The following is a 27914-nucleotide window of genomic DNA, read 5'->3' as shown; positions in this document are numbered from 1 at the left end:
TTTTGGTGTAATGAGTGAAGGGTTAGGATCTGACTTTTATCCCCTAGATATTTGCCCTTAACTCCATTACTTGAAGCAAACATGAGGGAGAAGACATTTCCAGGTATTGTGGTTAGTCTTTGTCTTGATCTGTGTGGTGATTGTACAGAAATGGTGTTCAGTGTGTAAAACTGTACATGAGTAATTTGTTCTCTTAGCCAGATGCAGTGACTCATGCCTGTAATACCAGCACTTTGGGAGGCCAAAGCAGAGGCGGATTGCGTGAGTTGAGGAATTCCAGACCAGCCTGGGCAACATGGCAAAACTCCATCTCTACTAAAAATGCAAAAAATTAGCCAGTTGTGGTAGCACATACCTGTAGTCCCAGCTACTTGTGGGGCTGACGTGGGAGGATTGGTTGAGCCCGGGAGGTTGAGGCTACAGTGAGCTGAGATCACACCGCTGAACTCCAGCCTGAGTGGCAGAGCAAGACCCCTATTTCAAAAAAAATTGTACTCTTTACGGTATCACATTATACTTCAATTTTTAAAGTGTCCTTTTGTTTAAAGATACTGTTTTCCACTAAAGTAAAGATTAAGTGTGACATCTGCTTGCATGTCATCAGCCGCAGCCTTTCTTCTTTAACTACTGCTCAGTATTCCCTCTCCACAGCAGTGTCGGTGGTCCTAGAGCATTTACTTAGTTGGCCAGCTCAAGAGACCCTTTACTTTTGAATTGTTTCATCAAGAAATCTACTCATAACTGATGTATTTATGGGAGGAAAAATACTAATGTAGGTCTGTAGCCTGGTGTCTATTTGCAGTGGAAATGTGACTCTCTGTGGTAGGAGCCTATTCCATCTCAGGACATCTTTGGATCAACTGTTCTTGATTTTTGGGGGTTTTCTCTCCTGCTTTGAGTTAGGGCAGCTTCTCCAGGAATCCCAGTCATTTTATAAATGTGAGCTCCTGCTTAAGTCATTATCCACCTCACTAACCTTCAGTTTGGGTGCATTTGTTACTGGACTCTCTTGCTATCCTGATGCTGCCAGTATTTTCCGAACAGAGCTTATCATTTCCTCTTCTGCTGATAACTAGCAAGAACCCAAAGTAAGCCTCTCTTGGCCATGCTGCCCAAAGCTCAGTGGGATCGCTCCTTGTCAACCTGACCCTATCCATAACATGATTGTGAAAAGTATATCTTAGAGTTTACAAAGTAGATGCAAAGTACATAACCAAGTGAAGTGAAGCAGACCCAGAGCAAGCTCATCTGCATAAATTAAATGAGTATGGGGACTATAGTAGAGTAGAGAATGTGTGCCTGCTTTTATGGGGGAAATGACTCTTCCTTTCCCGTTGACTGTTTTCCTAAGAGGTTGTAGGAAATCTAGATTTGTAGGTAAAATTCTTCCAGCTTTTCAGGAGGTGTGGGCCAATTGTAAGCCATTGCTTGGCATTCAAGAACTTTTATTCATTGACATAGTCTGTCTTCCATTTGAAGTGAATTTATTTTAAATACATTCTATGCACTTAAGCATCTTACATCTTGCTTAGATGAATGTGATCTCTCTCTGAAAGAATTTGTGTAATATACTTCAGAGCTTTAAAAATTACTACTCATTTTGCCCTGTTGTTTCTATTTCTGTGACTCTCCTGAAGACATACATTAAAATGAGATAAAAATTTGTGTACCAAGACGGTTAGGTGTAACATTATTTGTAATGACTACTGGGAGAAGGTAATGGTTATTCTATTTTGTTGAATTTTGTGAAGTTGTTAATATAATGTTAAAGTTATAATAACATGGGAAAATTCATGATGAAAAGGGCAGGCTATAAAATTGTATATACTCTATAATAATTACTCCACTTGAGGATGACTTTAGGTCTCTATTATACAAAGCAAAGCAGGCTTACATTCAGGGCAACTTTTGTTGTTGCCTCAAGTCATGAGACTTCTTTCTTTTCCCTCCTACAAGTGGAGTTAACATTAAATACGATGAGCGAAAGCTGAGCCTAATGCTACTCTAGAACTGACAATCTGTGGTGTAGTAGTTTAGGATTTTTATTTTTAATCTGCTGCTTCAAGCTAAAACAGCACATCTCTCTTAATTCAGGATGTTGAATTATAGTGTCACGTTCATGCTAGGAACAATCTCGTGGCATGTGGATTTACTTTCTAAAGATTTGTTGCTGGTTTGAGATGAACAGAGGCTTTCTCAGACCCTCAAGCTAAACTGTCTAGTCTCAAAGATTTGCCCACTGGCTTTTTAATTAAAAAATGCTATGGAATATTTTTTCTTCATTTGGCTTGAGGTGTCTTGGACATGCTGCGTAAATATTGGCCTATCGCTAGAAAGGGGTAGAGGAAGAATTTTTTCATTTGTATTCTGGGATAGCTCCTAGCTTGATTTAAACAACAATAAAAAATAAATAAAATATGTATATAGGGGATATCTTTAAACATAATGGGCTTAATCACATTCCCAGCATATAGATTATTTTTAAATGCTTTAATATATTTAAGTGGAAAATGGGCTTTTTTTGGAAAACAAAGGTCCTCATTTTGAAAGGAAAAGGTGTTTGTCAAGGAAAATGTGAAAAACTGTCTTGTCATCTGTCACCAAAATTTAGCCACTGTTAAGATTCGGGAGTATTCCTTTCTAACCTTTATTTTTTTCTGTTTATATTAACCTGGAATTTGTTTAACAGAATTTTTTTTTAATAACAGCTTTTAAAAATTGTTATGATTATTTTAGAGATGGAGTTTCACTCTGTCCCAGGCTGGAGTACAGTGGTGCAATCCTAGCTCACTGCAGCCTTGAACTCCTGGGCTCTAGTGATCCTCCTGCCTCAGTCTCCTGAGTAGCTGGGACTACAGGCTCGTGCCACCACACTTGGCTAATTTTTAAATATTTGTTTAGAAATATGGGGGTCTTGCTGTGTTGCTTAGGCAGTCTTGAACTCCTGGCATTTAATAATCCTGCCTCACCTTCCTGAGTAGCTGGGGCACGAGCCACCCTGCCTGCCCAGCAGTAACAGCTTTATTGAAATATAATGTACATATCGTCAAGTTAACTCTTTTATCCACGCATCAGTATTGTTGTGCAGTGATCACCAGAACGTTTTTATCATGGAAATCCTGTGCCAATTAGCAGTCACTCCCCATCTCCACTTCTCCCCAGCTCTGGCAGCCACTAATCTGTTTTATGTCTCTATTATGAAATATCCATAATGTCCATAATATGACTATTGTATCAGTCCGTTCTTACAATGCAATGAAGAAATACACAAGACTGGGTAGTTTATAAAGGAAAGAGGTTTAATTGACTCACAGTTCCATATGGCTGGGGAGGCCTCAGGAAACTCACAATCATGGCTGAAAGCAAAGGAGAAGCAGGCACCTTCTTCACAGGGCAGCAGGACACAGTGAGTGGAAGCAGGGGAAATGCCAGACGCTTATAAAACCATGGGATTTTGTGAGACCGCTTGTTATCACCAGAACAGCATGGGAGAAACCTCCCCTATGATCCAATTACCTCCACCTGGCCCCACCCTTGACACATGCAGATTATTACAATTCAAGGTGAGATTTGGGTGAGGACACAGAGCCAAGCCATATTACCTATTATGGATATTTCATATCAACAGAATCATGCACTATGTGGCTTTTTATGTCTAGCTTCTTTGAGTATGAGGTGTTTTATTGTTTAAATAATAGCTTTTATTGTTTAAATGATCCAATTTAAAAGATATAATTCAGTTTTTTAGTATAGTCAGTTATACCACTATCACCACAACTGATTTTAGAACATTTTCATCACTCCAAAAAAGAAACACCATATTCTTTAGTAGCTACTCCCCATTTCCTCCCAAGGCCTCCCTCCCCTATCCTTAGGCAACACTAATCTATTTTCTATCTTTATAGATTTAATTATTCTGGACATTTCACATAAATGGAGTCATACAATACGTGGTCTTTTGTGACTGGCTTCTTTTGCTTAACATAATATCCTCAAGATGAATCCATTTCATAACATGTATCAGTACTCCATTCCTTTTTATTATTGAATATTCTGTTGTATGTATAGACCACATTTTGTTTATCCATTCATCAGTTGATGGACATTTAGGTTGTTCCCACTTTTGGCTGCTATTAATAATCTGCTATGATTAATAATGCTACTATGAACATTGGCATATACATTTTTATATGGACGTGTTTTCATTTCTATTAGATTGCCTTATTAAAAAAAATTTCCCGGCCGGGCACCATGGCTCATGCCTGTAATCCCAGCACTTTGGGAAGCCGAGGCAGGTGGATCACAAGGTCAAGAGATCAAGACCATCCTTGCCAACATGGTGAAACCTGTTTCTACTAAAAATACAGAAAAAATAGCCGAGTGTGGTGGCATGTGCCTGTGGTCTCAGCTACTCAGGAGGCTGAGGCGGAAGAATCGCTTGAACCCAGGAGGCAGAGGTTGCAGTGAGCCGAGATTGCGCCACTGCACTCTGGCCTGGAGACAGAGCAAGACTCCGTCTCAAAAAAAGAAAATTTCCCTTGGTATATACCTAGGAGTAAAGTTGCTGGTAACTCTGTTTAATTTTTAAGGATCTGCCAGACTGCTTTCTGAAGCTGCTGTACCATTTTACATGCCTACCAGCAGCCTATGAAGGTTCTAATTTCTCTACATCTTTGCCAATAGTTACAGTCTTTTATTAGCCATCCTAGTGGGTATGAAGAGGTATCTCATTGTGGTTTTGATTTGCATTTCCGTGATGGCTAATGTTGATCATCTGTTTATTGGACATTTGGAGATTGGCTTTTAGAAAAATGACTTCACCTGTTTTGCCCATTTCTTGATTGGATTGTCTTTTTATTGTTGAAGTTGTATTAGTTTCTGGATACTAATTCCTTGTAAGGTATGTAATTTGTAAATATTTTCTCCCAGTAAGTAGCTGTCTTTTCACTCTCTTGACGGTGTCCTTTGAAACAGAAAAGTCTTTAATTTTGATGAAGTTCATTTTATCTTTTGTTGCTTGGATATTGGTGTGCATCTAAGAAACCATTTCCTAATCCAGGTCACAAAGATTTACCTATGTGTTCTTCTGAGAGTTTTGTATTTTTTCTCTTACTTTTAGATCTTTGATACATTTGCATTGATTTTTGTTTATCATATGAGGCAGGGGTCCAGTTTCATTTTTTTGCATGTGACTATCCATTTGTCACAGCACCACTTTTGAAAAAACTACTCTTTCACTATTGATTAGTTTTGGCAACCTTGTTAAAAATCAACTGACCATAGACACTTGGGTTTATTTTTGTATTTACAGATCAAGCTTGTTTTGGCCGTTATGCATCCCTTGTATTTGTATGTGAATTTCAGTATCAGCTTGACAATTTCTGCAGAGAGGCCAGCCAGGATTTTGATAGTGATTGCATTGAATCTGTAGGTCAATTTAGAGAGTATTATCTTAACAATATTAAATCTTCTGATCCATGAACCACAAGATAGCTTTCCATTTTTTTTTTTTAAGTTGTCTTTAATTTCTCTCAAAAATGTTTTGTGGTACAAGTCTTGCAATTGTTAAACTTATTTCTAAGTGTCTTACCATTTTTGATGCTCTTTTAAGTGGAATTGTTTTCATAATTTCAGTTTTGGTTTGCTTGTTGCTGCAATTATGGAAATACAGTTGAGTTATGTCTATTGATCACGTATCATGAAATCTTGTTGAGCTCTTGTTTATCGGCTCTAGGTTTTTTTTAGTGGATTCCTTTGGAATTTTCTATATTTTACATTGTGACATCTGCAAATAGAGTTTGTGTTACTCCTTTCCAATTTGGGTGCCCTTAATTTCTTTTTTTTGTTTCCCTAATTTCCTTAGAACATTCAGTATAATGTTAAATTGAAGTAGCGAGAGTGGGCATCTTTGTCTTTTTCCTCATCTTAATCGGAAAGCATTTAGCTTTACTGTTAAGCGTGATGTTAGCTGTGGGTTTTTTAATAAAAGCCCTTTATCAGACTGAAGAAGTTTCTCTATGTTCCTTGTTGATTGTTTTTTCTCATGAAAGTGTGTTGGATTTTTTTCAAATGCTTTTTCTACATCTGAGATGACCATGTGGCTTTTGTCCTTTATTCTATTGATATGGTGTATTATATTGATTTTCATATGTTTAACCAACCTTACATTCCTGGGATAAATTCTGCTTCTACTTCATCATGGTGTATAGTCCTTTTTGGGTTTTTTGTGTTTTTTTTTGAGAGACAGGGTCTCTCTGTCACCCAGGCTGGAATGCAGTGGTATGATCACAGCTCACTGTAGCCTCAACCTCCTGGGCTCAAGTGATCCTCCTATCTCGGCCACTTGATTAGCTGGGACTACAAGTGCGTGCTACCATGCCTGGCTAATTTTTTGTTTTAATTTTTGCAGAGACAAGGTCTCACTATGTTGCCCAGGCTGGTCTCAAACTCTTGGGCTCAAGTAATCCTCCTGCTTTGACCTCTCAAAGCGCTGGGATTACAACATAAGTCACCATGTGTGGACAGTAATCCTACTTATATGTGTCTGGATTTTGTTTGCTAGGGTTTTCAGGACTTTTGTGGTATATTCATAAGAGACATTCATCTGTAGTTTTCTTGTGATGTCTTTGTTTGGTTTTGGTATCAGGGTATTACTGGCCTCAGTGAGTTGGGAAGTGTTTCCTCCTCTTCTGTTTTTTGAAAGAGTTTGTGAAGAATTGGTCATTCTTTAAATGTTTTGTATTGTTCACTAATTGAGCCATCATGTCCAGGGTTTTTCTTTATGGATAGTTTGTTGTTGTTGTTAAATCACTAAGTCAGTCTCTTTACTTGTTATAGGACTCTTCAGATGTTCTGTTCCTTCTTCTTCTTCTTCTTTTTTTTTTTTCTTTTTTAAAGGTATGGAGTCTCGCCCTGCCGCCCAGGCTGGAGTGTATTGGCATGATTATAGCTCACTGCAGCCTCAACCTTCTGGGCTCAAGCAATCCTCCTGCCTCAGTCTCCTGAGTAGCTGGCACTGTAGGCATACCACCACACCCAGCTAAATAATTTTATTTGTAGAGACATAGGGTCTTGCTCTGTTGGCCAGAGCCATCTCAATCTCCTGGCTTCAAGCAGTTCTCCTGCCTCAGCTGCCCAAAGTGTTGAGATTACAGGCATGAACAACCATGCTCAGCCTCTGTTTCTTCTTAAGTCAGTCTTTATAGTTTTATGTCTTTCTAGGAATATGTCCATTTTATCTAGGTTATCTAATTTGTTGGCATACAGTTTGTAGTAGTTCCTTGTAATCACTTTTGTTGCCATAAGGTTGGTGATAATGCCCTCTCCTTTATTTCTGAGGATAGTAATCTGTATCCTCTCTCCTTTGTTCTTGGTCAGTCAAGCTAAGGATTTGCCAGTCTTTTCAAAGAGCCAACTTTGGTTTTGTTCTTTTTCTGTTTTCTGTTTCATTTGTTTCAACTCTTACTCTCCCTTTTGCTTGTTTTGGATTTAGTTTACTCTTCTTTTTCTAGTGTCTTAAGGTAGAAGATTAGGTTATTGATTAGAAATAATTTTCTTTGGCTGGGCGCGGTGGCTCAACACTTTGGGAAGCCGAGGTGGGCGGATCACCTAGGGTCAGGAGTTTGATACTAGACTGGCCAACATGGCAAAACCCCATCTCTACTAAAAATACACAAAGTAGCTAGGTGTGGTGGCGGGTGCCTGTAATCGCTGCTACTCGGGACACTGAAGCAGGAGAATCACTTGAACCCAGGAGGTGAAGGTTGCAGTGAGCCGAGATTGTACCATTGCACTCTAGCCTGGGAAACAGAGCAAGACTCCATCTTAAAAATGATAATAATAGTCTTAGTATAGGCATTTACAGCTATAAATTTCCCCATGAACACTCCATTAGCTACATCATGAGTTTTGGTATCTTCATCGATCTTGGATACTTTCTGCTTCCCCTTATGATTTCTTCTTTAGGCCATTATTGTTATTTAGGATGGGTTTTAAAAATTATCCACATAGCCTAGTTTGTCATTATTCTATGAGAAAAAGAAAAAGAGAAAAAAAAATCCACATAATTCATGAATTTCCGAGATTTCTTTCTGATTCTAATTTCATTCCATTGTGGCCAAGCAAAATGCTTTATATGATTTCAGTCTTTTTAAATTTATTGAGGCTTGTTTAGTGGCCTGAAATATGATCTGTCCTAGAGAATGTTCATGTGCACTTAAGTAGAATGTATATTCTGTTCTTGCTGCATGGAGTGTTCTATAGATGTCTGTTAGAATGTAGTTTGTTCATTGTGTTCAAGTCTTCTATTTCTTTGGTAATCTTCCTAGTTGTCTATCTGTTATTGAAAGCAGAGTATTAAAGTATCCAACTTTTATTTTTGAATTAACTATTTCCTTCATTTCTGCCAGTTTTTAGTTCATGTATTTTTGGGCTCTGTTAGGTACATATATATTTATAGTTGTTATATCATCCTAGTGGATTGACCCTTTTATCAATTACCCTTTCTCTCCATAGAATGAATTTTAAAATATATGCTTATTTTGAGCAGTTTATGCAAAATTGTGTTGTATTAAAAGTATGTAAAATAATATATGCATGTAACCCCCAAACCTGTAGAAATCAGTGTTAACAATTTATGGTGTATCTTCTGAGAACTTTTTGAAATAAACTTACACACACAAATGTTCTTTAAACAAAACAAGAATTATAGTAATAATGTTATGCAGCTTTTCAGAAGTTAAAGCCATATTAGATCCCAGAGATTACTTAGTCTAAAATACTTCTTTTCAAAAATGAGATAGCTGAGGCCAGAGAAGGGCATTGATTTGCCTAAGTTTACATGGCAAGTAAGTGGCCAAGCTGGAACTAGAACCTGGGTTTCCTAACTTGCTGCAGTGTTCCTTTTACTGAACCTTTCTGCCTCCTGAAACAAAAGGATCTTGTAATACTGTGACAGATATATGGGCCATGAATGGTTATTGCAAAGATCATTTTATAAGTTATGCTTTGAATTAAGTTTGAAGATTTTATCTGATTTTTTTTTTATAGCTTCTTGTAGAAATTCTTATGAGACCTACGATCTCTATCCGGGGACAGAAACTGAAAAGTAAGTATACCTGTTAGCTGCTGGTCCTCATTTTCCAACCTGCTGGTATGGTGGCAGTTCCCAGCAGTTGCCTTCTTCCTTCCCTTCCTAATAGTGAGGGCATGTCTTACATTCAGCTACAGGTCCTCTCTCCACCCCCAGCTAAGCAGCTGTCTTTATTCATTCTGTACTGCATGGAAATTCAGATTTGGGTTAAAAGAATACATCTTTGTACTTTTGATAGTCCTGTGATCCAGCTTCTATGTTTCCTTGGGAAGTTCTTATTTCTCATATATAACTCACTGAGAGAGTAAGGAATAACCTGGTAAGATCACTCTGTTTTATTTTTTTTAAACCTATTTTTTGTTAGAAAGGTGATATATGCTCTTTGTAAAAAGTTCAGTCATTACTAGAGTGTGAATGGTAAAAAGTCAAAGTGTTTTTGGTATGCACTGTTTCTTAAGCTGGGTGGTAGATATATGGGTAATATTCTATTATTTTTTATAATCATGGACAAATAACTTTGTCCATGGTATTTTTTTTTTTTTTTAGTAGAGATGGGATGTTGGCCAGGCTGGTCTCAAACTCCTGACCTCAAGTGATCCACCCACCTCAGCCTCCAAAGTGCTGGGATTACAGGCATGAGCCACTGTGCCTGACTTCAATATTTAATTTAAAATAAAAAGTGAATGCACTTTACTCTGGCATTAAAAGCCAGAGATGACTTTAGTTAATGTTTGGTGAATGCCCTCCTACCAACTTTGCATTTTTTAATTTAAAAGTTTTTTTTTTTTTACCCCTAATGTTAATAGGACATACTATATGAGGCCTCATTTGTTTGTGCAGTAGTGGTTAAGGGGATTCATATTCATTTTTAATGTCTCAGCTGTGTATTCTGTCTAACTTGATCTTTCATGTTCCCTAGCTACCCTTACAGCAAGTAGCGTATTGTAATTATTCGTTGTTTAGTCTCTCTCCCTCCCACTAGATTTATAGGTTGCATAAAGGCTGAGACTTTTTTCTTCACCACTGTATCTGCTCTAGAGTAGATGCTGAATAACACTTGATGAATGAGTGAATCCCAATTCCTTTTAAAAATGGAGGATCTAGAAATAGTGAGATATACTATGTAGAAATAGCGAGATATTCGGTGAGATATACAGAGCAGTGTTCCACCCTGCTTTGAAGTAGTTAAATAAATAAACCACAGAGCCCCAGTAGTTTGAAAGGTAACGATGAGGGATGCAGGACATCTGCACTGTCTCAGGATTATGTGAGGCAACCCATCTAGTCAGGCTAGCTTGGCAGGGCTGCCCATTGGGATCTAAGAAGGAGGCCTTGCATTTGAGCATTCCTAGCAGCTTAGGAGTGAATGGAAACAGTTTTTAAAAATAGAAGCAGTGCCAAATAAAACACTTTGTTCATGGTTCATACTCAGTTTCATCATCTCTTGGTTTTAGGGTCATGAAAATGAAGTTTCCTTTTCATTCTACTTTCCTGTTCCTGCTCACAAGGAAGTAATAGGTTCTTTATTAGAGTTAGTAATAGGTCAAACATTAAGAGCCATTTCCCCAACACAGATAACAGCAACAAAAAAATGAAACAGTTAATGAGTCTGATAAAAAAGGTATCTTTGTTTGCTGCTGGTAGAACTTTCAATGGAAATTTATAACGGGCAGTTGAGATGATTATACCTTTAACTTTTAGCCACATGTGGTGGTACTTGCGTGTAGTCCTAGCTGCTCAGGAGGGCAAGGCGGGAGAATTACTTGAGCCTAGGAGTTCAAGACTACAGTGAGCTGTGATCATGTCCCTGAATGACAGAGTAAGACTTCATCTTTAAAAAACCAAAACAAACAAACAAAAAAAAAGATGCTTATACTTTAGATTCTAGTAGTTCTGCTTTTGAAAATGTATCTTGAGGAACCAGTTTAATACAAGCATTAAAAGGATACACATAAATATTGCTTATTTGTAGTCTATTCAAATAGCAAAACAAAACAAAACAGAACAAATCCTGGATATATTCTAAGCAAGACATTAAGGGAAAATGGCTTTATTAAGTGATGGCACAACAACAGGTTGAAATTATGAAGACTGGCCGGGCGCCATGGCTCGCGCCTGTAATCCCAGCACTTTGGGAGGCCAAGGTGGGCAGATCATGAGGTCAAGAGATAGATACCCTCCTGGCCAACATGGTGAAACCCTGTCTCTACTAAAAATACAAAAATTAGCTGGGTGTGGTGGCACATGCCTGTAGTCCCAGCTGCTCGGGAGGCTGAGGCAAGAAAGTTGGTTGAACCTGGGAAGTGGAGGTTGCAGTGAACCAAGATCGTGCCACTGCACTCCAGCCTGGTGACAGAGCAAGACTCCATCTCAAAAAAGAAAAAATTACGCCGGGCGCGGTGGCTCACGCCTGTAATCCCAGCACTTTGGGAGGCCGAGGCGGGTGGATCACGAGGTCAAGAGATCGAGACCATCCTGGTCAACATGGTGAAACCCCGTCTCTACTAATACAAAAAAATTAGCTGGGCATGGTGGTGCTTGCCTGTAATCCCAGCTACTCAGGAGGCTGAGGCAGGAGAATTGCCTGAACCCAGGAGGCAGAGGTTGCGGTGAGCCGAGATCGCGCCATTGCACTCCAACCTGGGTAACGAACGAAACTCTGTCTCAAAAAAAAAAAAAAAATTATGAAGACTGTAGAGCATAATAAGAAAATAGCTGCTCTATCAAACCAAAAGCAGTATGCAAATGGGCTTATAGGTTCTGATGGGCACTATGAAAATCTGGTAGAAGGGGACTGGAAGCAGTATATTAAAAGGAAAATAATCATCTTGGAGGGGATTATATCAGTTCTTATGCTGAAAAACAAAATGTAACCGTTTTACTATCTTTTCAGTGAGAAAAATAACCAGTCGTTCCCCTTTCACTTTCAGTAAGTGATGAAATGTCCAAGGACTGCTTGAGTATCCTGTATAATACCTGTGTCTGTGTAAGTACCCCTGCCAGTGGGGCTCCGTTTATCTCCCTACCAGATCTGCAATGGTTCAGATGGGAATATTCAAGTGGGGGTGGCAGACCTGAGCACTCTGTTCAGACAGTGAGAGAATTGGGCTTATTTTATGTGTGCCTGAAAATCAGGACTAACTGGTAGAAATGATGGGGAGGCAGAATTTTGTAGCAGTTACTAAGAGCCAGGACTGCTGCAGCAGCTACTAAACTCCTTGGGCCCTGGAGCTGTTCAAGTAGAAACTGAACAATTACTTGTCAAAAGGTGACAAGCGTTGGCAGACGGTCTGTGACAATTTAAGACTCATTTTAACTACATTATGCCTATTTCTTCATTTTCCTTGTTAGAAAACAAAACAAGAACCAGAAGCCCCACCCATATATTGAGCAGGACTCTCTACTAGGTTGACCACTGAGCCAGGAAGAATGGTGAATAAAGGAAGCAATTTGATAGAAACAAAAGAGGATAGCACTCAGTGTTAGAACCCGATTTTGTGTTCTGGTCCTTGGCTTAGTACACCTCCCAAGCCATAGTTTCTTACCAATAGAGTGCAGTTAACGGTCATACTAACATCATAGATTTATTATGAGAACTGAGATAATAGATGTGAAAACACTTTGTAAAACAATATATAAATGTTTTTATAAGACATAGTACCTGTTTTTTAGAAACTTATGGTAAACTGTAAATCGTGAATCATAGTACATGGCAAAATGAGACGAGTGGTATTATAGATGTGAACCCTGTATGCTGTGGAAATAAAAAAGGAACATTTAGCTCCATTTCATTTCTTGCCTCATTCAAAATAAGATTTCTGGCATCTTGTGGGTGTATGCAAAATCTACCAAGATTACAAGTAGGTAAGAAGGAAGAAGATAAAACAAGAGTGGGGACATAACGTACAGCCAGGAATTAGACGGATATAAAAATGTAGACCATAAAATCATCTGTATTATGGATGGGCACAAATTTGGCTCCACATTTCTTAGCAGCCAACACAAATAGGGGAATATGTTTGAACACTTATATAATTCAGCATCTATAATAGTGCTGTGCAATTGAAATATGCAAGCCACTTGGGTTATTTTAAATTTCTTTGTAACCACATTTTTTAAAGAAAGAAATAAGAAATAGTGAATTTTAATGATAAATTTTATTTAACACAATATATCAAGAATATTGTCATTCCAACATGTAATCAGTATAATGATTAATTAGATATATATATATTTTTTTTGGTACTAGGCTCTCAAAATCCAATGTGTTTCTTTTTTGGTTTTTTGTTCATTTGTTTGTTTTTTGTTTGAACACCAAGAGCACATCTCAGTTTGGTCCGGCCACCTTTCAAGTGCCCAGTAGTCAGGTATAGCTAATGACAAAGATAGGCACAGGGAGATCTATAAGGTGAAAAGCAAATTGTTCAGGAAATGCACAATTATTCTTGCAACTAAGGCCAATACGAAATTGTCCTTATGGAAGAAGACAGTGTATAATATAATAACTCCATCACTAGCAGCTTCCATATAGTCACCAGTTTTATGGTGCTGTTTTAAAATCATGATACCTAATGTTAATCAGTGACATTCCAGTAAAACAGTTAAGTTAAAAAAATGAAACATATGAAGAGAAGTTGATTAAAGGGTACAAATATATGGGTTGATAAAAGAAATAAGACCAAGTGTTAGATAAATGAGTAAGGGTATAACTTAGTTTATAATAATCTGTTTTACATTTCAAAATAGCTAGAAGAGACTTTGGTAGGATAAAGAAAAGACAAGTATTTAAGCTGATGGCTATCCCAAGTACATTGATTTGATATTTATAAATTATCTGAATATATTAAATTCTATGCTCTCTGAAACTATGTATCTTTATTATACATCAACTAAAAGTATTTTTAAATAAAATTTTTAAAAAATTTTAAAGTAAGGAACATAGGATGATACGGTCTAATTAGGTGCTGTCTGGCTGATTTCCATGTTAAGTAGAAAACCTGGGGCTGTTAGGATTGCAAACACCAATGCCTCCAGGGATCAGGCAGAAAACAGGAAAGGTTTGAAATTGCTGGTGTTGGAGTGGGGACTAGTGTAAACTGTGACTAAACTGAAGCAAGTAGGAGCTGTCTAAAGATGTTTAAACTCAAAAGTTTAAAAAGTACTGTTGGCTGGTCGTGGTGGCTCATGCCTGTAATCCTAGCACTTTGGGAGGCCACAGTGAGTGATCACAAGGTCAGGAGTTCGAGACCAGCCTGGCCAACATGGTGAAACCCCATCTGCACTAAAAATACAACAATTGGCCAGGTGTGGTGGTGGGCGCCTGTAATCCCAGCTACCCGGGAGGCTGAGGCAGGAGAATCGCTTGAACCCACGAGGCAGAGGTTGCAGTGAGCCAAGACCACACCATTGCACTCCAGCCTGGGTGGCACAGTGAGATTCTGTCTCAAAAAAAAAATTGGCTGGATGTGGTGGTACATACCTATAGTCCCAGCTCTTCAGTAGGCTGAGGTGGGAGGATTGCCTGAGTCTGAGAGGTCAAGGCTACAGTGAATTGTGCCAGTGCACTCAGTCTAGGCTATAGCATGAGACCCTGTCTCAAAAAAAGAAAAACCTGTGATGAATATTATATAGAAAAAACTCTCCCCAGAAAAATGTAGTGGCACACAACATTTTATATATTGTTTTAGAGCTTTAAGGCTTCAGGAACTTGTGATGTAGAGGAAAGGAAGGATTGGAATGGCCTTTTGGGTGGCTAGTCTTGACTTGGAAAGGCTTTCCAAGAGGAGGCATTTCAGCCATCTCTAAAAGGAGTAGGACTTTGATAAATTGAAGAGAGGAGAAAGGTGGGTAGTCAAGGGTATCTAATTAGAGCAGCAGGATTGTGCATTTGACAGCCTAGAGATAGATTTTTAAGCTTTGAGAAAGTGGTAAATTTATTTATTTTTGTTCTGTTTCTTAGGATAGTCTGGAACTTTTGCTTGTGTGAGTAAAGCTAGAGTCAGTCCTGTTTCACATCTCATAGTCAGTGGAGGTGTTGTATGGAGTTCAGGAATACAACCTTTTTTTTTTTTAATGTATCAATACTACAACTGAAGAACAGGAATGTATCATTCATTAATACAGACTGAGATTACTTTCTTTAGTGTCCTATTTAATGTGATCGTTGAAGATTTATACACTTGGCACATCTTTATTGATGCCTTCACTTTGAAAATTAAATTTGCCAGGTGCAGTGGTGCATACCTGTAGTCCCAGCGATTCAAGAGGCTGAGGTAAGGGGATCACTTGAGCGCAGGTGATTGAGGCTGCAGTGAGCTGTGATAGTTCTTGTGAATAGTCATGGGCTCAGCCTGGGCAACAGAGTGAGACCCTGTGTCTAAAATTAAAAGGAAGAAAATTAAATTTGCTGCAACATATCTCATCCCACTGATTCTGAAATGCTTCCTAGCTTGGGGTTCTCATTTACCGAACTGTGCATGTCTGCACACTTGATTATATTCTTTAAGGAGAAGTTAAGTTTGTTGCAGTAAGCCTTGGAATTTTTTCAACTTAGAGACTGAAAAAAAGAAATATTGAAGCCACTAAGCTCTAGTTACCTTAAGGCAGCAGGGGTGGGATGTATGTGTATGTTTAAGCTAGCAGTACTGCAGTTTCATCATTTTTAGAGACAGGGTTCCACTCTGTCTCCATGCTGGAATGCAGTGGTGAGATTGTAGCTCACTGCGTCGTCAAACTCCTGGTCTCAGGCGGTCCTCTCACCTCAGCCTCCTGTGGAGCTGAGGTTACAGGTGTGAGCCATGCACCTGACAATACTGTAGTTTTAAATCCAAACTCTTGAACTTAAGTTTTAAGGTCTTTAACCAGCTAATTTACTTACTTCCTTTGTACCCCTTGGGGGTTTTTGTTGTTGTTGTTGTCATTTTTTGTTTTGTTTTTTTGAGTCAGTGTCTCCCTCTGTTGCCCAGGCTAGAGTGCATCTGCCCAGTAATGGCTCACTCTAGCCTCCATATCCTGGGCTCAAGTGATCCTTTTAGCTCAGCCTCCCAAATAGCTGGGACAACAGGCATGTACCACCACACCCAGCTAATATTTGTATTATTAGTAGACAAGGTTTTGACACGTTGGCCAGGCTGGTCTCAAACTCCTGGTCTCAAGTGATCTGCCTGCTTCAGCTTCCCAAAGTGTTGGGACTACAGGTGTGAGCCACCATGCCCAGTCTCAGAGACTTTTAAGATGATTATTTTACTGATGAAAAAAACGGAGTTCCAAAGGTGTGAAGTGATTTGCTCAGGATCACAGAGCTGGAATTAGAATTTGGGTCTGACTCTTAAATTCATGCTTCAGGCACTGTTGGATTTCAAATTTAAGAATGGCCTTCAGAACCCTTATATAAGTTCTCTTAGGAAATACCATCTCATTGTGTTATGTTCTCACAGGTGGGCTCCCACTTGTGTAGCCTGCATGTCAGGAGGCTTTTTTCTTCCATAGCTGGGGAGTTAACGAGTGTTTCCCACAGTCAAATTGTGTCATTCCCTTTTTGTTGACTCATGCCAGTTTTCAGAGGTGAAATTGCTTTTCAGTGTCTGTAAAGGATGCCTTGCTCTTCATAATTTATTTTGTGCTTACAACCTATTCTGTCTTGTCTTCTTGTGACAGACGGAAGGAGTTACAAAGCGTTTGGCAGAAAAGAATGACTTCGTGATCTTCCTGTTTACACTGATGACAAGTAAGAAGACATTCTTACAAACAGCAACCCTCATTGAAGATATTTTGGGTGTTAAAAAGGTAAGCTGTTTCCTCCAGCTGACCAGATGGGGAAGGGTGTCTCAGACCATTGGATTCTCAAACCTGAGTAATACACAAAGCTTTTAAAAAGAAATTCTTGTAGATTCCTAGTGTTATGTCTCGTGTTACTTAGATATATTCAGGTATAAAACTTGATTACACCTTATACTAATGGTTCTTCCATGACTGTAAAACCTAAACAAACATATACACTGAAATCAAACTAATTCTAAAACTCAAAACTTCAGATTGCCTCGTGTTACTTTGCTGAAATCAAATTGCCCCTCACTCATGACTGTGGAGCAAGTTCTTTGTAGCATATCTGTGCTATTGTATGCTGTGCAGTGACTCCATTCTCTTACCACTTTTCTCTACCTGAACTGCTATCTGAACTGCTGTGAAGCTTTCATTCATTAGGATATGTTCCGCTTTGGTAGTAATGTTTGGCTTTCACTTATGAAGTCTGCTTCTGTTTTTTCTCATTAGTCGTCAGCAATTAAAGTTGGTTAATTGGCACCAGCGCAGTAGGAGACAAATGGGAGCTCTGAAATACTGTCACTTGGTCAAAATGTTGATATTCAAATGACCCATAGCTTTTTTAAAAAACTGTGATCAAAATGAAAACTAAATTAAAAATTTTAAGAGTTCACAGATAACCCAGAGATGCATTCATAGACTTCTGTTAGAGATTCACTGTGTTACATTTTTGGTGTAATGCTTGTTAGGACCTGGAGCTCACTTTTCCAGTTCTGATCTGTCCTGAGCCTCCATGTTGATTGCAGGTTGACAGATTTCTTTCTCTTCCTGTTGAGCAGCCTCCTAGAGGTTGCTGTTGCAGGGAAATGGGTGTTCACGTGCACTGTGGTGACCCTAGCTTTCATTTCTTCTTGCTGTGCTTTCCCCAGGCCTTGCTTGTCATTGCCCAGCACAAGTGGCCTATTGTCTGTAGGAACACACTGGAGATGTGTGCAGGCCCCAGACAGACCCTTTGTGCCCTTTGATAAAAAAGGCTTTGTTATTTCCAGTAATTGTGTGTTCCAGCCAGTGTGTGAAAGGGGGCCTCCAGAGTGGAAACTCCAGACTCCCTAGCAGTCTCAGCATAGGAGTCTAGAATTGCTCCTTCACAACTTTTCCCACTTGCCCTCTCACTCCCTCTCATTCCTTTTTGTGAACCCTAAAATGGTGATGTGTTCTACCAAACATTATGGGTATCTTGGTGTAGTTTGAAAAGGGGGCAGATGCCATAAACAAAGTGGAAATACAAACCACAAACTGGGAAAAGACATTTGTAATTCGGATAACCAACAAAGGATTGGTATTTGGAATATTTATCAAGAATTCTTACTGGCCAGGTGCTGTGGCTCACTCCTGTAAACCCAACATTTTGGGAGGCTGAGGCAGGCAGATCACTTGAGGTCAGGAGTTTGAGACCAGCCTGGCCAACATGGTGAAACCCGGTCTCGTCTCTGCTAAAAAATACAAAAATTAGCCTGGTGTAGTGGCATACACCTGTAGTCCCAGCTAAGGCATGCAAATTGCTTGAACCCAGGAGGCAGAGGTTGCAGTGAGCCAAGATGTTGTCAGTGCACTCCAGACTGGGCAAAAGAGCGAGACTCCCTCTAAAAAAAACTTACAAATCAGGGTGAAAAAGACAAATAGCCCAGTAGACAGATGAGCAATGATATAAACAAGCCTTTCACAGACAAGAAAGAAATGGTCCATAAATATGAAAGAGAAGGTGTTTAACTTCATTGACAGTCAAGGAAATGCAAATCAGTACCATAGTGAGGGGGAGAGTGGGCAAATGTTGGTGAGTATGTGTATCAGTGGGAACACTTATATACTACTGATAGTTTGTCAGCAGAATATCCTCTTTTTTTGTTTTGTAGTTGAGCAGGCACATACCTTGTGCCCTAGCACCTAGGGAAGCTTTGCCCTGAGGGCTGAGACATCAGTATTTTGCCATGGGTCACTTATAACCTGTGCCTGGGCACACTTGTGGGGAAGCTCAGTCCTAGAACAGTGATTCTTACAAATGAAAACACTGGATTAAAACCAAGAAGGTTGTGAAATCAGTCCATCAGGTCTACAAGCCAAATAGAAGAGATCAGACTGTATTGTGTAAGGTTATTCTTTGAATAAGTTTTTGTTTGATATTTATATATGTATGTTTACTGGTTGTTGTTCTTGGTGATAGTTAAAAAGTTTGGAAGCCACTGCCCTAGGAAAACTTCTGCACCCATGCATCAAGAAACACATAACATTTGTAGCTTCATTGTTTCAGAACAAAAAACTGAAACCAAGTCTCTGATCCATCAATAGGAGAAGGGATGTATGTACTGTCTTCACACAATGGAATATTATAAAGTAGTAGAAATGAATGAACTGTTGCCATAGGCAACAACATAGCTCAGTAATTGAAGTGATCGAGTAGTAGAACCCAGTTGCAGAAGACTGTGGGTAGTATATCATTTTCGTAAAGCTCAAAAAAGCAAATTATTCATTGATAAATCACGTTTTTAAATGGCAAGGCAATATTAATTAATGTTAGTGGTTCCCAGAGGCAGAGAAATGCAATAGGAAAGACACACACAGCTAGTTATTTTGTTATGCTGCATAATATATATTGTATGTATCAAAAATTAAAACATAATTCTTAAAATTTAAAACAAACAAAAATATAAGAAGTGGATTGGGGGTTGTGGGACCTGTTTTGGAACCCATATACTGGGACAGGGCTGGAGAAACTGGTAAGCTGAAAATTACAGTTGCAACTAATAGCAGCTAACATTTGTTCTGTACTAGGGAAAGGTAAAAGCAGCTGCTCCCCAATACCACTGCACAGCAAATTCCTGTCTTCCTCCATTACTAGAAATAGAGGGGAATGTGGGATTCATGAGGGCGCCTAGGAATCATGCACTTGTTTCGGACTATGCATTGAATCTCAGGAGAAAGTGTAGGATATATGCCTTCCTTAAAGTATGGTCAGATTATTTGGGATGTAGATGTGGGAACAGATGATTAAAAGTTCATGTGATCTGTGCAGTGAAAGAGAAATACCCAGTCCAGTGGAAGTTCAGTAAATTAGTGGGATCAAGGATGGCAGGTGTTATCTGAGTAGCACCAGGATGGTTCAGAATGAGAAAAACTCATGTAGTACATGACGTTTACAGATTTTAAGGAGTAATAAATGAGAATAGAACCAAATAACACAAGGCATTCCATAAAATTCAATTATCATTCCTAATAAAAGCTAGCAATAGAAGGAAAACTTATAAACTACATACAGGGTATTTATTAAAATTTAACTGATATAGTGTATTTATTAAAATTTACAGCAAATATTAAACTTAATATTTTGGAAATATTTCTAGTAAAGTCAAGAAAAAGACAAGAATTCTTGCTCTCACTTACTCTAGATAAATGGCCACATGTATGTGTACACAGAGAGTACCTGTAGGAATGTTAATTGCAACATTGTTTAATAGTGAAAGACTGTGGTTTACCTAAATACGTGTTAAAGGAAGAAAGCGGGGCCAGAAATGGTGGCTCACACCTGCAATCCCAGCACTTTGGGAGGCCAAGGCAGGTGGATCATGAAGGAGATCAAGACCATCCTGGCCAACATGGTGAAACCCTGTCTCTACTAAAAATACAAAAAATTAGTTGGGCATGGTGGCGTGCGCCTGTAGTCCCAGCTACTTGGGAGGCTGAGGCAGGGGAATCTTTGAACCAGGAGGCAGAGATTGCAGTGAGCCGAGGTCACGCCACTGCACTCCAGCCTGGTGACAGAGCAAGACTCCATCTCAAAAAAAGAAGAAGAAAGGGTCAGGCACAGTAGCTTACGCCTGTAATTCCAGCACTTTAGGAAGCCAAGGTGAGAGGATTTCTTGAGGCAGGGAGTTCCAGCCTGGGCAACAATAGTGAGACCCCAGCTCTATAAAAATAAAATATTGACCAGGTGCAGTGGCTCACACCTGTAATCCCAGCACTTTGGGAGGCCAAGGTGGGTGGATCATCTGAGGTCAGGAGTTCAAGACCAGCCTGGACAACATGACAAAATCACATCTCTACTAAAAAAATACAAAAATTAGCCTGGTGTGGTAGCAGGCACCTATAATTCCAGCTACTTGGGAGGAGGCAGGAGAATTGCCTGAACCTGGGAGGTGGAGTTGGCAGTGAGCCAAGATCATGCCACTGCACTCCAGCCTGGGCGACAGAGCAAGACTCCATCTGAAAACAACAACAAAAAAAGACTATTAAAAAATTAGGTGTAATGGGGTACACTTGTAGTCCTAGCTACTCAGGAAGCTGAAGTGGGAAGATTGGTTGGACCTATGAGTTTGAGTCTACAGTGAGCTATGATGATGCTACTGCACTCCAGCTTGAGCAACAGAGTGAGACCCCTGTCTCTTAAAAAAGAAAAAGAGAGAAATGATTAAACTGTGGGGTGAAACAGTGGGAAGTGATTGAAACAGCTGCTTGCATCAGTGTAGATAAACTTTCAAAATGTTGAATGAAAAGTAAGTTATAGTATGGTGCCATTCACACCGTGCACACAGAGCAGTACCATGTATTTTAATGGAAATATTTGTATAAAAATATATGTGGGAACAATACAAAGTTGAAACAATGGTTACCTCTGCTGGGAGAGAAGAAAATTCGACTGGATGGGGGATACTCAGAGGCCTTTAGCTATATTTGAAGTAGTTATTTATTTATTTATTTCATTTTTTTTGAGATGGACTTTTGCCCTTATTGCCCAGGCTAGAGTGCAGTGGCACAATTTTGGCTCACTACAACCTCTACCTGCCGGGTTCAAGCAATTCTCCTGCCTCAGCCTCCCAAATAGCTGGGATTACAAGGCACCCGCCACAACACCCAGCTAATTTTGTATTTTTAGTAGAGACGGAGTTTCTCCATGTTGGTCAGGCTGGCCTCGAACTCCCAACCTCTGGTGATCCACCTGCCTCAGCCTCCCAGAGTACTGGGATTACAGGCGTGAGCCACTGCGCATGGCCTTTATTTTTTTTAAAAGAAAATCTGTAGCAAGAATGGTAATTTATGATTTCTAAAACTTGAATGGTAGGCATTTCCTTTTTTAAAAAATAGGCAAAATATACCACAAGAATGAGTAAAAACAGTGGTGCTCAAAAGGTAAATTTAGCCCTCAGACTAATCCTGTGAGATGGGTTAGTCCCATTTTACAGATAAACAAGCAAAGACTTGAAAGGTTGTTATAACTTACCTAAGGCTGCAGAGCTGCAAGTTACAGAGCTGAGATACGAACCTAAGTGATCTAGCTACTGAGCCCCATATAAGGGGGATGAAAAAGAAAGGCACATCCAATCTCTTGAGTGAATTGAGCGTGGGGATTGTTTCATTTTTGTCTTCTGTAGGAAATGATCCGACTAGATGAAGTCCCCAATCTGAGTTCCTTAGTATCCAATTTCGATCAGCAGCAGCTTGCTAATTTCTGCCGGATTCTGGCTGTCACCATTTCAGAGATGGATACAGGGAATGATGACAAGCACACGCTTCTTGCCAAAAATGCTCAACAGAAGAAGAGCTTGAGTTTGGGGCCTTCTGCAGCTGAAATCAATCAAGGTAAAGTCTCCAAGTTCTCAGATTTTGAGATTATAGCTCTGAGGCCCTTCCTAAATCTTCTAGCTCTTTTATTTTATTTTATTTTATTTTTTGAGATGGGATCTCACTGTATCTCCCAGGCAGGAGTGCAGTGGCCAGTCATGACTCACTGCAGCCTTGACCTCCCCAGGCTCAGGTTATCCTCCCACCTCAGCTTCCCAAGTAACTGGGGCTGTAGGCAAGTGCCACCACACCAGGCTAATTTTTGTATTTTTTGAAGAGATGGGGCTTTGCCATGTTACCCAGGCTGGTCTTGATCTCCTGGGCTCAAGTGATCCACCCACCTCATCCTCTCAAAGTGCTAGAATTACATGTGTGAGCCACGACACCTAGCACCCCTTTTTAATGTCTCTAGAGATGGATCCATGTGAGGGCTCCTAGTTATGTAAATTTTGTGTATCTGTTCATTATTTTGGGAACCAAGTTCCATAACTCTCATTAGATTTTTTAATGGGCTCAGAACCACAAAAAAGTTAAGAACTGCTTTTTATCAGAATTACAAATGCATATGCTTTTGACCTACTAAGTCTCTCCTGGGCCTTCATTTTATAGGTATGATGTATAGACACTAGTCCCTTCTTGTCTGCAGTTTCACCTTCTGTAGTTTCAGTTACCTGTGGTCAACTGCAATCTGAAAATATTAACTGGAAAATTCTAGAAGAGACCACATTCATATAAATTTTATTACAGCATCTTATTATAATTGTTCTATTTTATCATTAGTTATTGTTGTTAATCTCTTATTGTACCTGATTTGTAAATTAAGCTTTATCATACTTATGTATAAGAAAAAACATAGTATATATAGGGCTTGGTGCTATCTGCCATTTCAGGTATTCACTGTGGGGTCTTGGCTAAGGGAAGACTACCGTAGAAGATTATTTATTGAGGCCGGGCACGTTGGCTCACGCCTGTAATCCCAGCACTTTGGGAGGCCGAGGCAGGAAGATTACTTGAGGTCGAGAGTTTGAGACCAGCCTGCCCAACATGGCAAAATCTCATCTCTACTAAAAATACAAAAAATAGCTGGGCATGGTGGTGGTGCATGCCTGTAGTCCTAGCTGCTTGGGAGGCTGAGGCAGGATAATTGCTTGAACCAAGGAGGTGGAGGTTGCTGTGAGCCTAGATCCCACCACTACACTCCAGCCTGGGCAACAGAGTTAGAATCTGTCTCAAAAAAAAAAAAAATTATTCATTGCAACATTGGTTGTAATAACAAAATGAACCCAGATGTTCATTAACAAGAGACTGCTTAATGTATTCAATTATTTATATAATGGAAAATTGTGTAGCTTTGAAAAAATGAAGATCTGTATGTACTGGTATAGAAAAATCTCGTGTATATTAATGATGAGGAAAATACAGAATTGTGTGTATGATAGTTTTGGTATTAAGTTGGGGAGATAAGACCATATGTTTGCTCACATATCATATGCTTAAAGAAACTGAAAGGATACACAAGAAACCTGAAGTGGTTGCTTAATAGGAATTAGCTGGTAAGGGAAAGGTAGCAGTGAGAGTGGGACTCCTTACTGTATACTTCTATATATAGTTTGATTTTAGAACCATGTAACTATATTACTTTAAAAACAAAACACTATTCTCATCAATCTACCCCACCTATTTCTGTTCAGTAGCAAAAGAACTGTGTTCTATCTAAAATGTTGCCTGCACAGATTTTGGAGAAACTGGCATATATCTGTTTTGGCCATAGGAGTATAGATAATTCATATTTGAACTGAAACTTGTGGCTTAAAAGCTAGTTTTTCAATATTAACAGGCTAGAAATATTGTTAATACAAAAACCTATCACTGTGTACCTTAGGGTACACCAAATAAGCAAAGTAAAATAATGCAAATGTGTCATTAAAAAGCAGCAGTAGAAAACCATGACCATCCAGAGGTAGCACTGATCATGCTCTGAAAACAGTTGTTTCTAAAGTCTAGTTGCGTGCGTTCCCCAGACTGGCTCTGCAGAGTTGCCAAGTGCTTCAGAGCAGCCCCTCTCCTGAGGCTGAATACGAGCCTTCTATTCACTCTGTTCATGTGTAGTTTTAGTCAGGAACATGAAGTGATCATAACTGTATTTTGTAGGTTATTAGGGAATATAATTTTATGTGTTGTAGTCATATGTAAAGGTAGAAAAGTTTGTGGACTCTGACCCCAGATTAGTCATTCTCTCTCCAGATTTGTTTTTCCTCCTGTGTCCCTAGATACAAAATCTTCCTTGGTCTGTGTATGGTTTTCTTCCTACTCCTTCTTTGTGATTTTTGGGGAGTTCTCATTTTAGTAAATTTACATTTTAAAAAAATATGTGATTTTCATTATAACTAAATTATACCTCAGAGCTGGTGTACACACCTCCATATACATCGACAAAAGGTCGTATTTGCTAAGCTCCTGCTATATGGCAAATACTGGGCTAACTGCTTTACCTAGAAGTGATTTTATTTAATCTTCAAGTGCCCTGTGGAATAGAGATTAGTATCCGCATTGCACATAATGAGGAAACTGAGGGCTAGAAAGGTTCTGTACAGAATACCTATGTATGCCGAGGCACTAAGTAACTTTCATCTTTTAGTGTCCCATTTAAGGAATCTATTCTGGCAGATGATTTTGATCCTGTTAGTATTGATTGCCTTCACATGCCTGTTTGTAAACTGACTTAAGTAAAATAGCATTACCTGTTATTCTTAGGGAATGAACTATTCTGGTCAGCTAGGTTTTTTTGTTTTTGTTTTTGTTTTTGTTTTTGTTTTTGTTTTTTACTGAGAACCCAAAGCCCAGTTGTTTTTTGTTTTTGTGTTGGGGGGCAGTTTTTCTTAAAAGTCCTTATAAAATATCTAGATGCACTTTCATACCTGTGTGACTAACCTGGTAGACAGTCTGTGTGTGATTCTGCTTGTAGCTTTTGGGATAAAGCTTAAATGTTGTAGTTCTGCACATGAGGTTATACAAAGTCTGACCATAATTTCTGCTCCATTCGCTTACCCACACATTTTTCTCCATTCGAGTGCCCTGGGAAGGCCAAGCTGGTGGATGTAATTAAATGAAGAGTGGGTGAGAAAAGTGTTAGCCCTCTGAATGTTGTCATTGTTGAATTGCACTCCAGTAGTGAATGCGTTTATATCAGGTGTGTGTATCAGTCAGCTTGAGCTGCCATAACAAGTGAACCATGACTAGGTGGCTTAACTAATGGACATTGATTTTTTTCACAGTTTTGGAGGCTGGAAGTCCAAGATCAAGGTGCTGTCAGGACTGGTTCCTGGTGAGGCCTTTCTTGCGGGCTTTTAGATGGCCACCCTTTCATTGTGTCCACATAGGACTTTTTCTCTGTGTGGGTGAGGAGAGACAGAGATCTCTGGTGTCTCTTCCTCTTCTGATAAGGACACCAGTCCTCTCGGTTTAGGGCCCCATGCATATAACCTCATTTAACCTTAATTACTTCCCTGTATTAGGCAGCAGTCCCCAGAGAGACAGAAGCAATAGGATTTATGAGAGGGGATTTATTAGGAGAATTGGCTCACATGATCATAGAGGCGGAGGAGTCCCATGATAAGCCATCTGCACAAAAATCAGCGAGGTGTGGTGGCGCACACCTGTAATCCCAGCTACTTGGGAGGCTGAGGCAAGAGAATTGCTTGAACCCAGGAGGCAGAGGGTGCCGTGAGCCAAGATCGCGCCATTGCACTCCAACCTGGGTGATGAGTGAAACTCTGTCTCCAAAAATAAATAAAATAAAAGATAAGCCGTCTGCAAGCTGGAGAACCTGAGAAGCCATTAGCATGGCTCAGTCCAAGTCCAGAAATCTTAGGAACAGGAAAGCTAACGGTGTAGCCCCTTGGCCAGAGGACCCCAGAGACTGCTGGTGCAAGTCTCAGAGACCAAAGGCCAAAGATCCTGGAGTCTTATATCCAAGAGCAGGAGGAAAAAACTTCCCACTCCGGAAGGGGGAGAATCCCTTTTTGTTTTCCTCCATCACCTCCCCTTGCTTCCCCCGCCAATTGGATGGTGCCTGTCCACATTGAGGGCAGATTTTCTCTCTTAGTTCACAGACCATACACCAATCTCTTCTGGAATCACCTTCATAGATACACCCAGAAACGGTGCTTCGACAGCCATGAAGGCATACCACAATCCAGTTGAGTTGACAGCTAAAATTAACCATCACACTCCCTAAAGGCCCTGTCTCAAAATGCAGTCATTTTGGGGCTAGAGCTTCAACATGAATTTGGGAGGGGGGGTCAGTCCATAACTATATGGAAAGCTGAAATATGTAGGATGTTGCCAAAAGTTTTTGTTTCGTTTTTAATAAACTATGGCTGTGAGGTCATTTTCTTGCCCAGCAAAATAATGATTTGTGCTATCTTCCTGGAGCTCAGATAGTTTACTTGTAATTATCTAATGTAAATTATCTGAGCTCCAGGAAAATAGCATAAATCGTTATTTTCTGAGATTCGTTATTAAATAAATCATTACTTGAGTCCTTTTTGAGATTCTCAGAACTACCAGTTGTTCCTTCTGTCGATTCAGATGAGAACAAATGATTTCCTTCTGAGGGAAAGTAACATCATTCAAGATTTTGAGCAGAGATGTACATGAAGCTATAGGCTAGATAATTGTCAGTTTATAAGTGACACTTAGCTGAAAGGGACTAATTTATGCAACACATGAAGCTGGAAAGCAGGGCCTAAAGCGCTAGGGGAAACTACAGGAGTGTGTAGGAAATACTGACGTTTCAAAAACGAGGGGAGAGAAGAGGCCTGCTTCTGCAGAAATTCTCAGGAGTTGTGAGTGATTTAGTTGTCAGTTCAACATTAACCAACAAGGTATGGTAGCTACTGATAAAGCTATGAGAATTACAAGGACTGTATGATGCTGGGATGCCAGCCCATGAGATTGTATATGAGTTGCTAGGCATGATTGGTCCAGTGAATTTTTTTCTCGGGAGAAGGTCTGTATCTTTCATCAGCTTTTCAAGAGATGAGTGACTCAAAACAGCTCAAGAATCTCAGGTGGAAAGTCCGACTTACAACGCTGAGTGCTGGGCACATCACATCTGGAGGAGTGTGTTCAGTGTGCCGGAATGGGGAAGACTAGCTCCTACATACTGACCTGAGAGGCGCAGTTCAAGCAACAGGAGCTCTTTTCGCTGGAGAAAAGAAGTATAAGAATAAAAATCCAGCTATGTGAAGATTTTCATGTAGAATACAAATTCTTTTTATTTCTTTTTTTTTGAGATAGAGTCTGGCTATGTCGCCCAGGCTGGAGTGTAGTGGCACACTCTCGGCTTACTACAACCTCCACCTTCCGGTTCAAGCAATTCTTGTGCCTCTGCCTCTCAAGTAGCTGGGACTACAGGCATGCACCACCACGCCCAACTAATTTTTTT

The 27914-nt window shown here is 39.6% G+C and overlaps 1 protein-coding gene across 4 annotated transcripts in view; it reads left to right on the top strand.

The window, feature by feature from the left end:
- Positions 1 to 27914, top strand: part of TRPC4AP (transient receptor potential cation channel subfamily C member 4 associated protein) — an 81941-nt gene that overhangs the window by 20754 nt on the left and 33273 nt on the right. For all 4 annotated transcript variants that reach the window (XM_012455131.2, XM_012455130.2, XM_064382338.1 and 1 more), the window contains 4 exons: positions 9049 to 9106; positions 12022 to 12077; positions 16748 to 16876; positions 22276 to 22483. In XM_012455131.2, coding sequence (XP_012310554.1) covers positions 9049 to 9106; positions 12022 to 12077; positions 16748 to 16876; positions 22276 to 22483 — 451 coding nt within the window. The remainder of the gene's footprint in view (positions 1 to 9048; positions 9107 to 12021; positions 12078 to 16747; positions 16877 to 22275; positions 22484 to 27914) is intronic.

Source organism: Aotus nancymaae, unplaced genomic scaffold (assembly GCF_030222135.1).
Source record: "Aotus nancymaae isolate 86718 unplaced genomic scaffold, 86718_ANA_hifiasm-v0.15.2.pri h1tg000029l, whole genome shotgun sequence".
NCBI classification, from domain to species: Eukaryota; Metazoa; Chordata; class Mammalia; order Primates; family Aotidae; genus Aotus; species Aotus nancymaae.
This window is presented reverse-complemented; position numbering and strand designations above follow the sequence as displayed.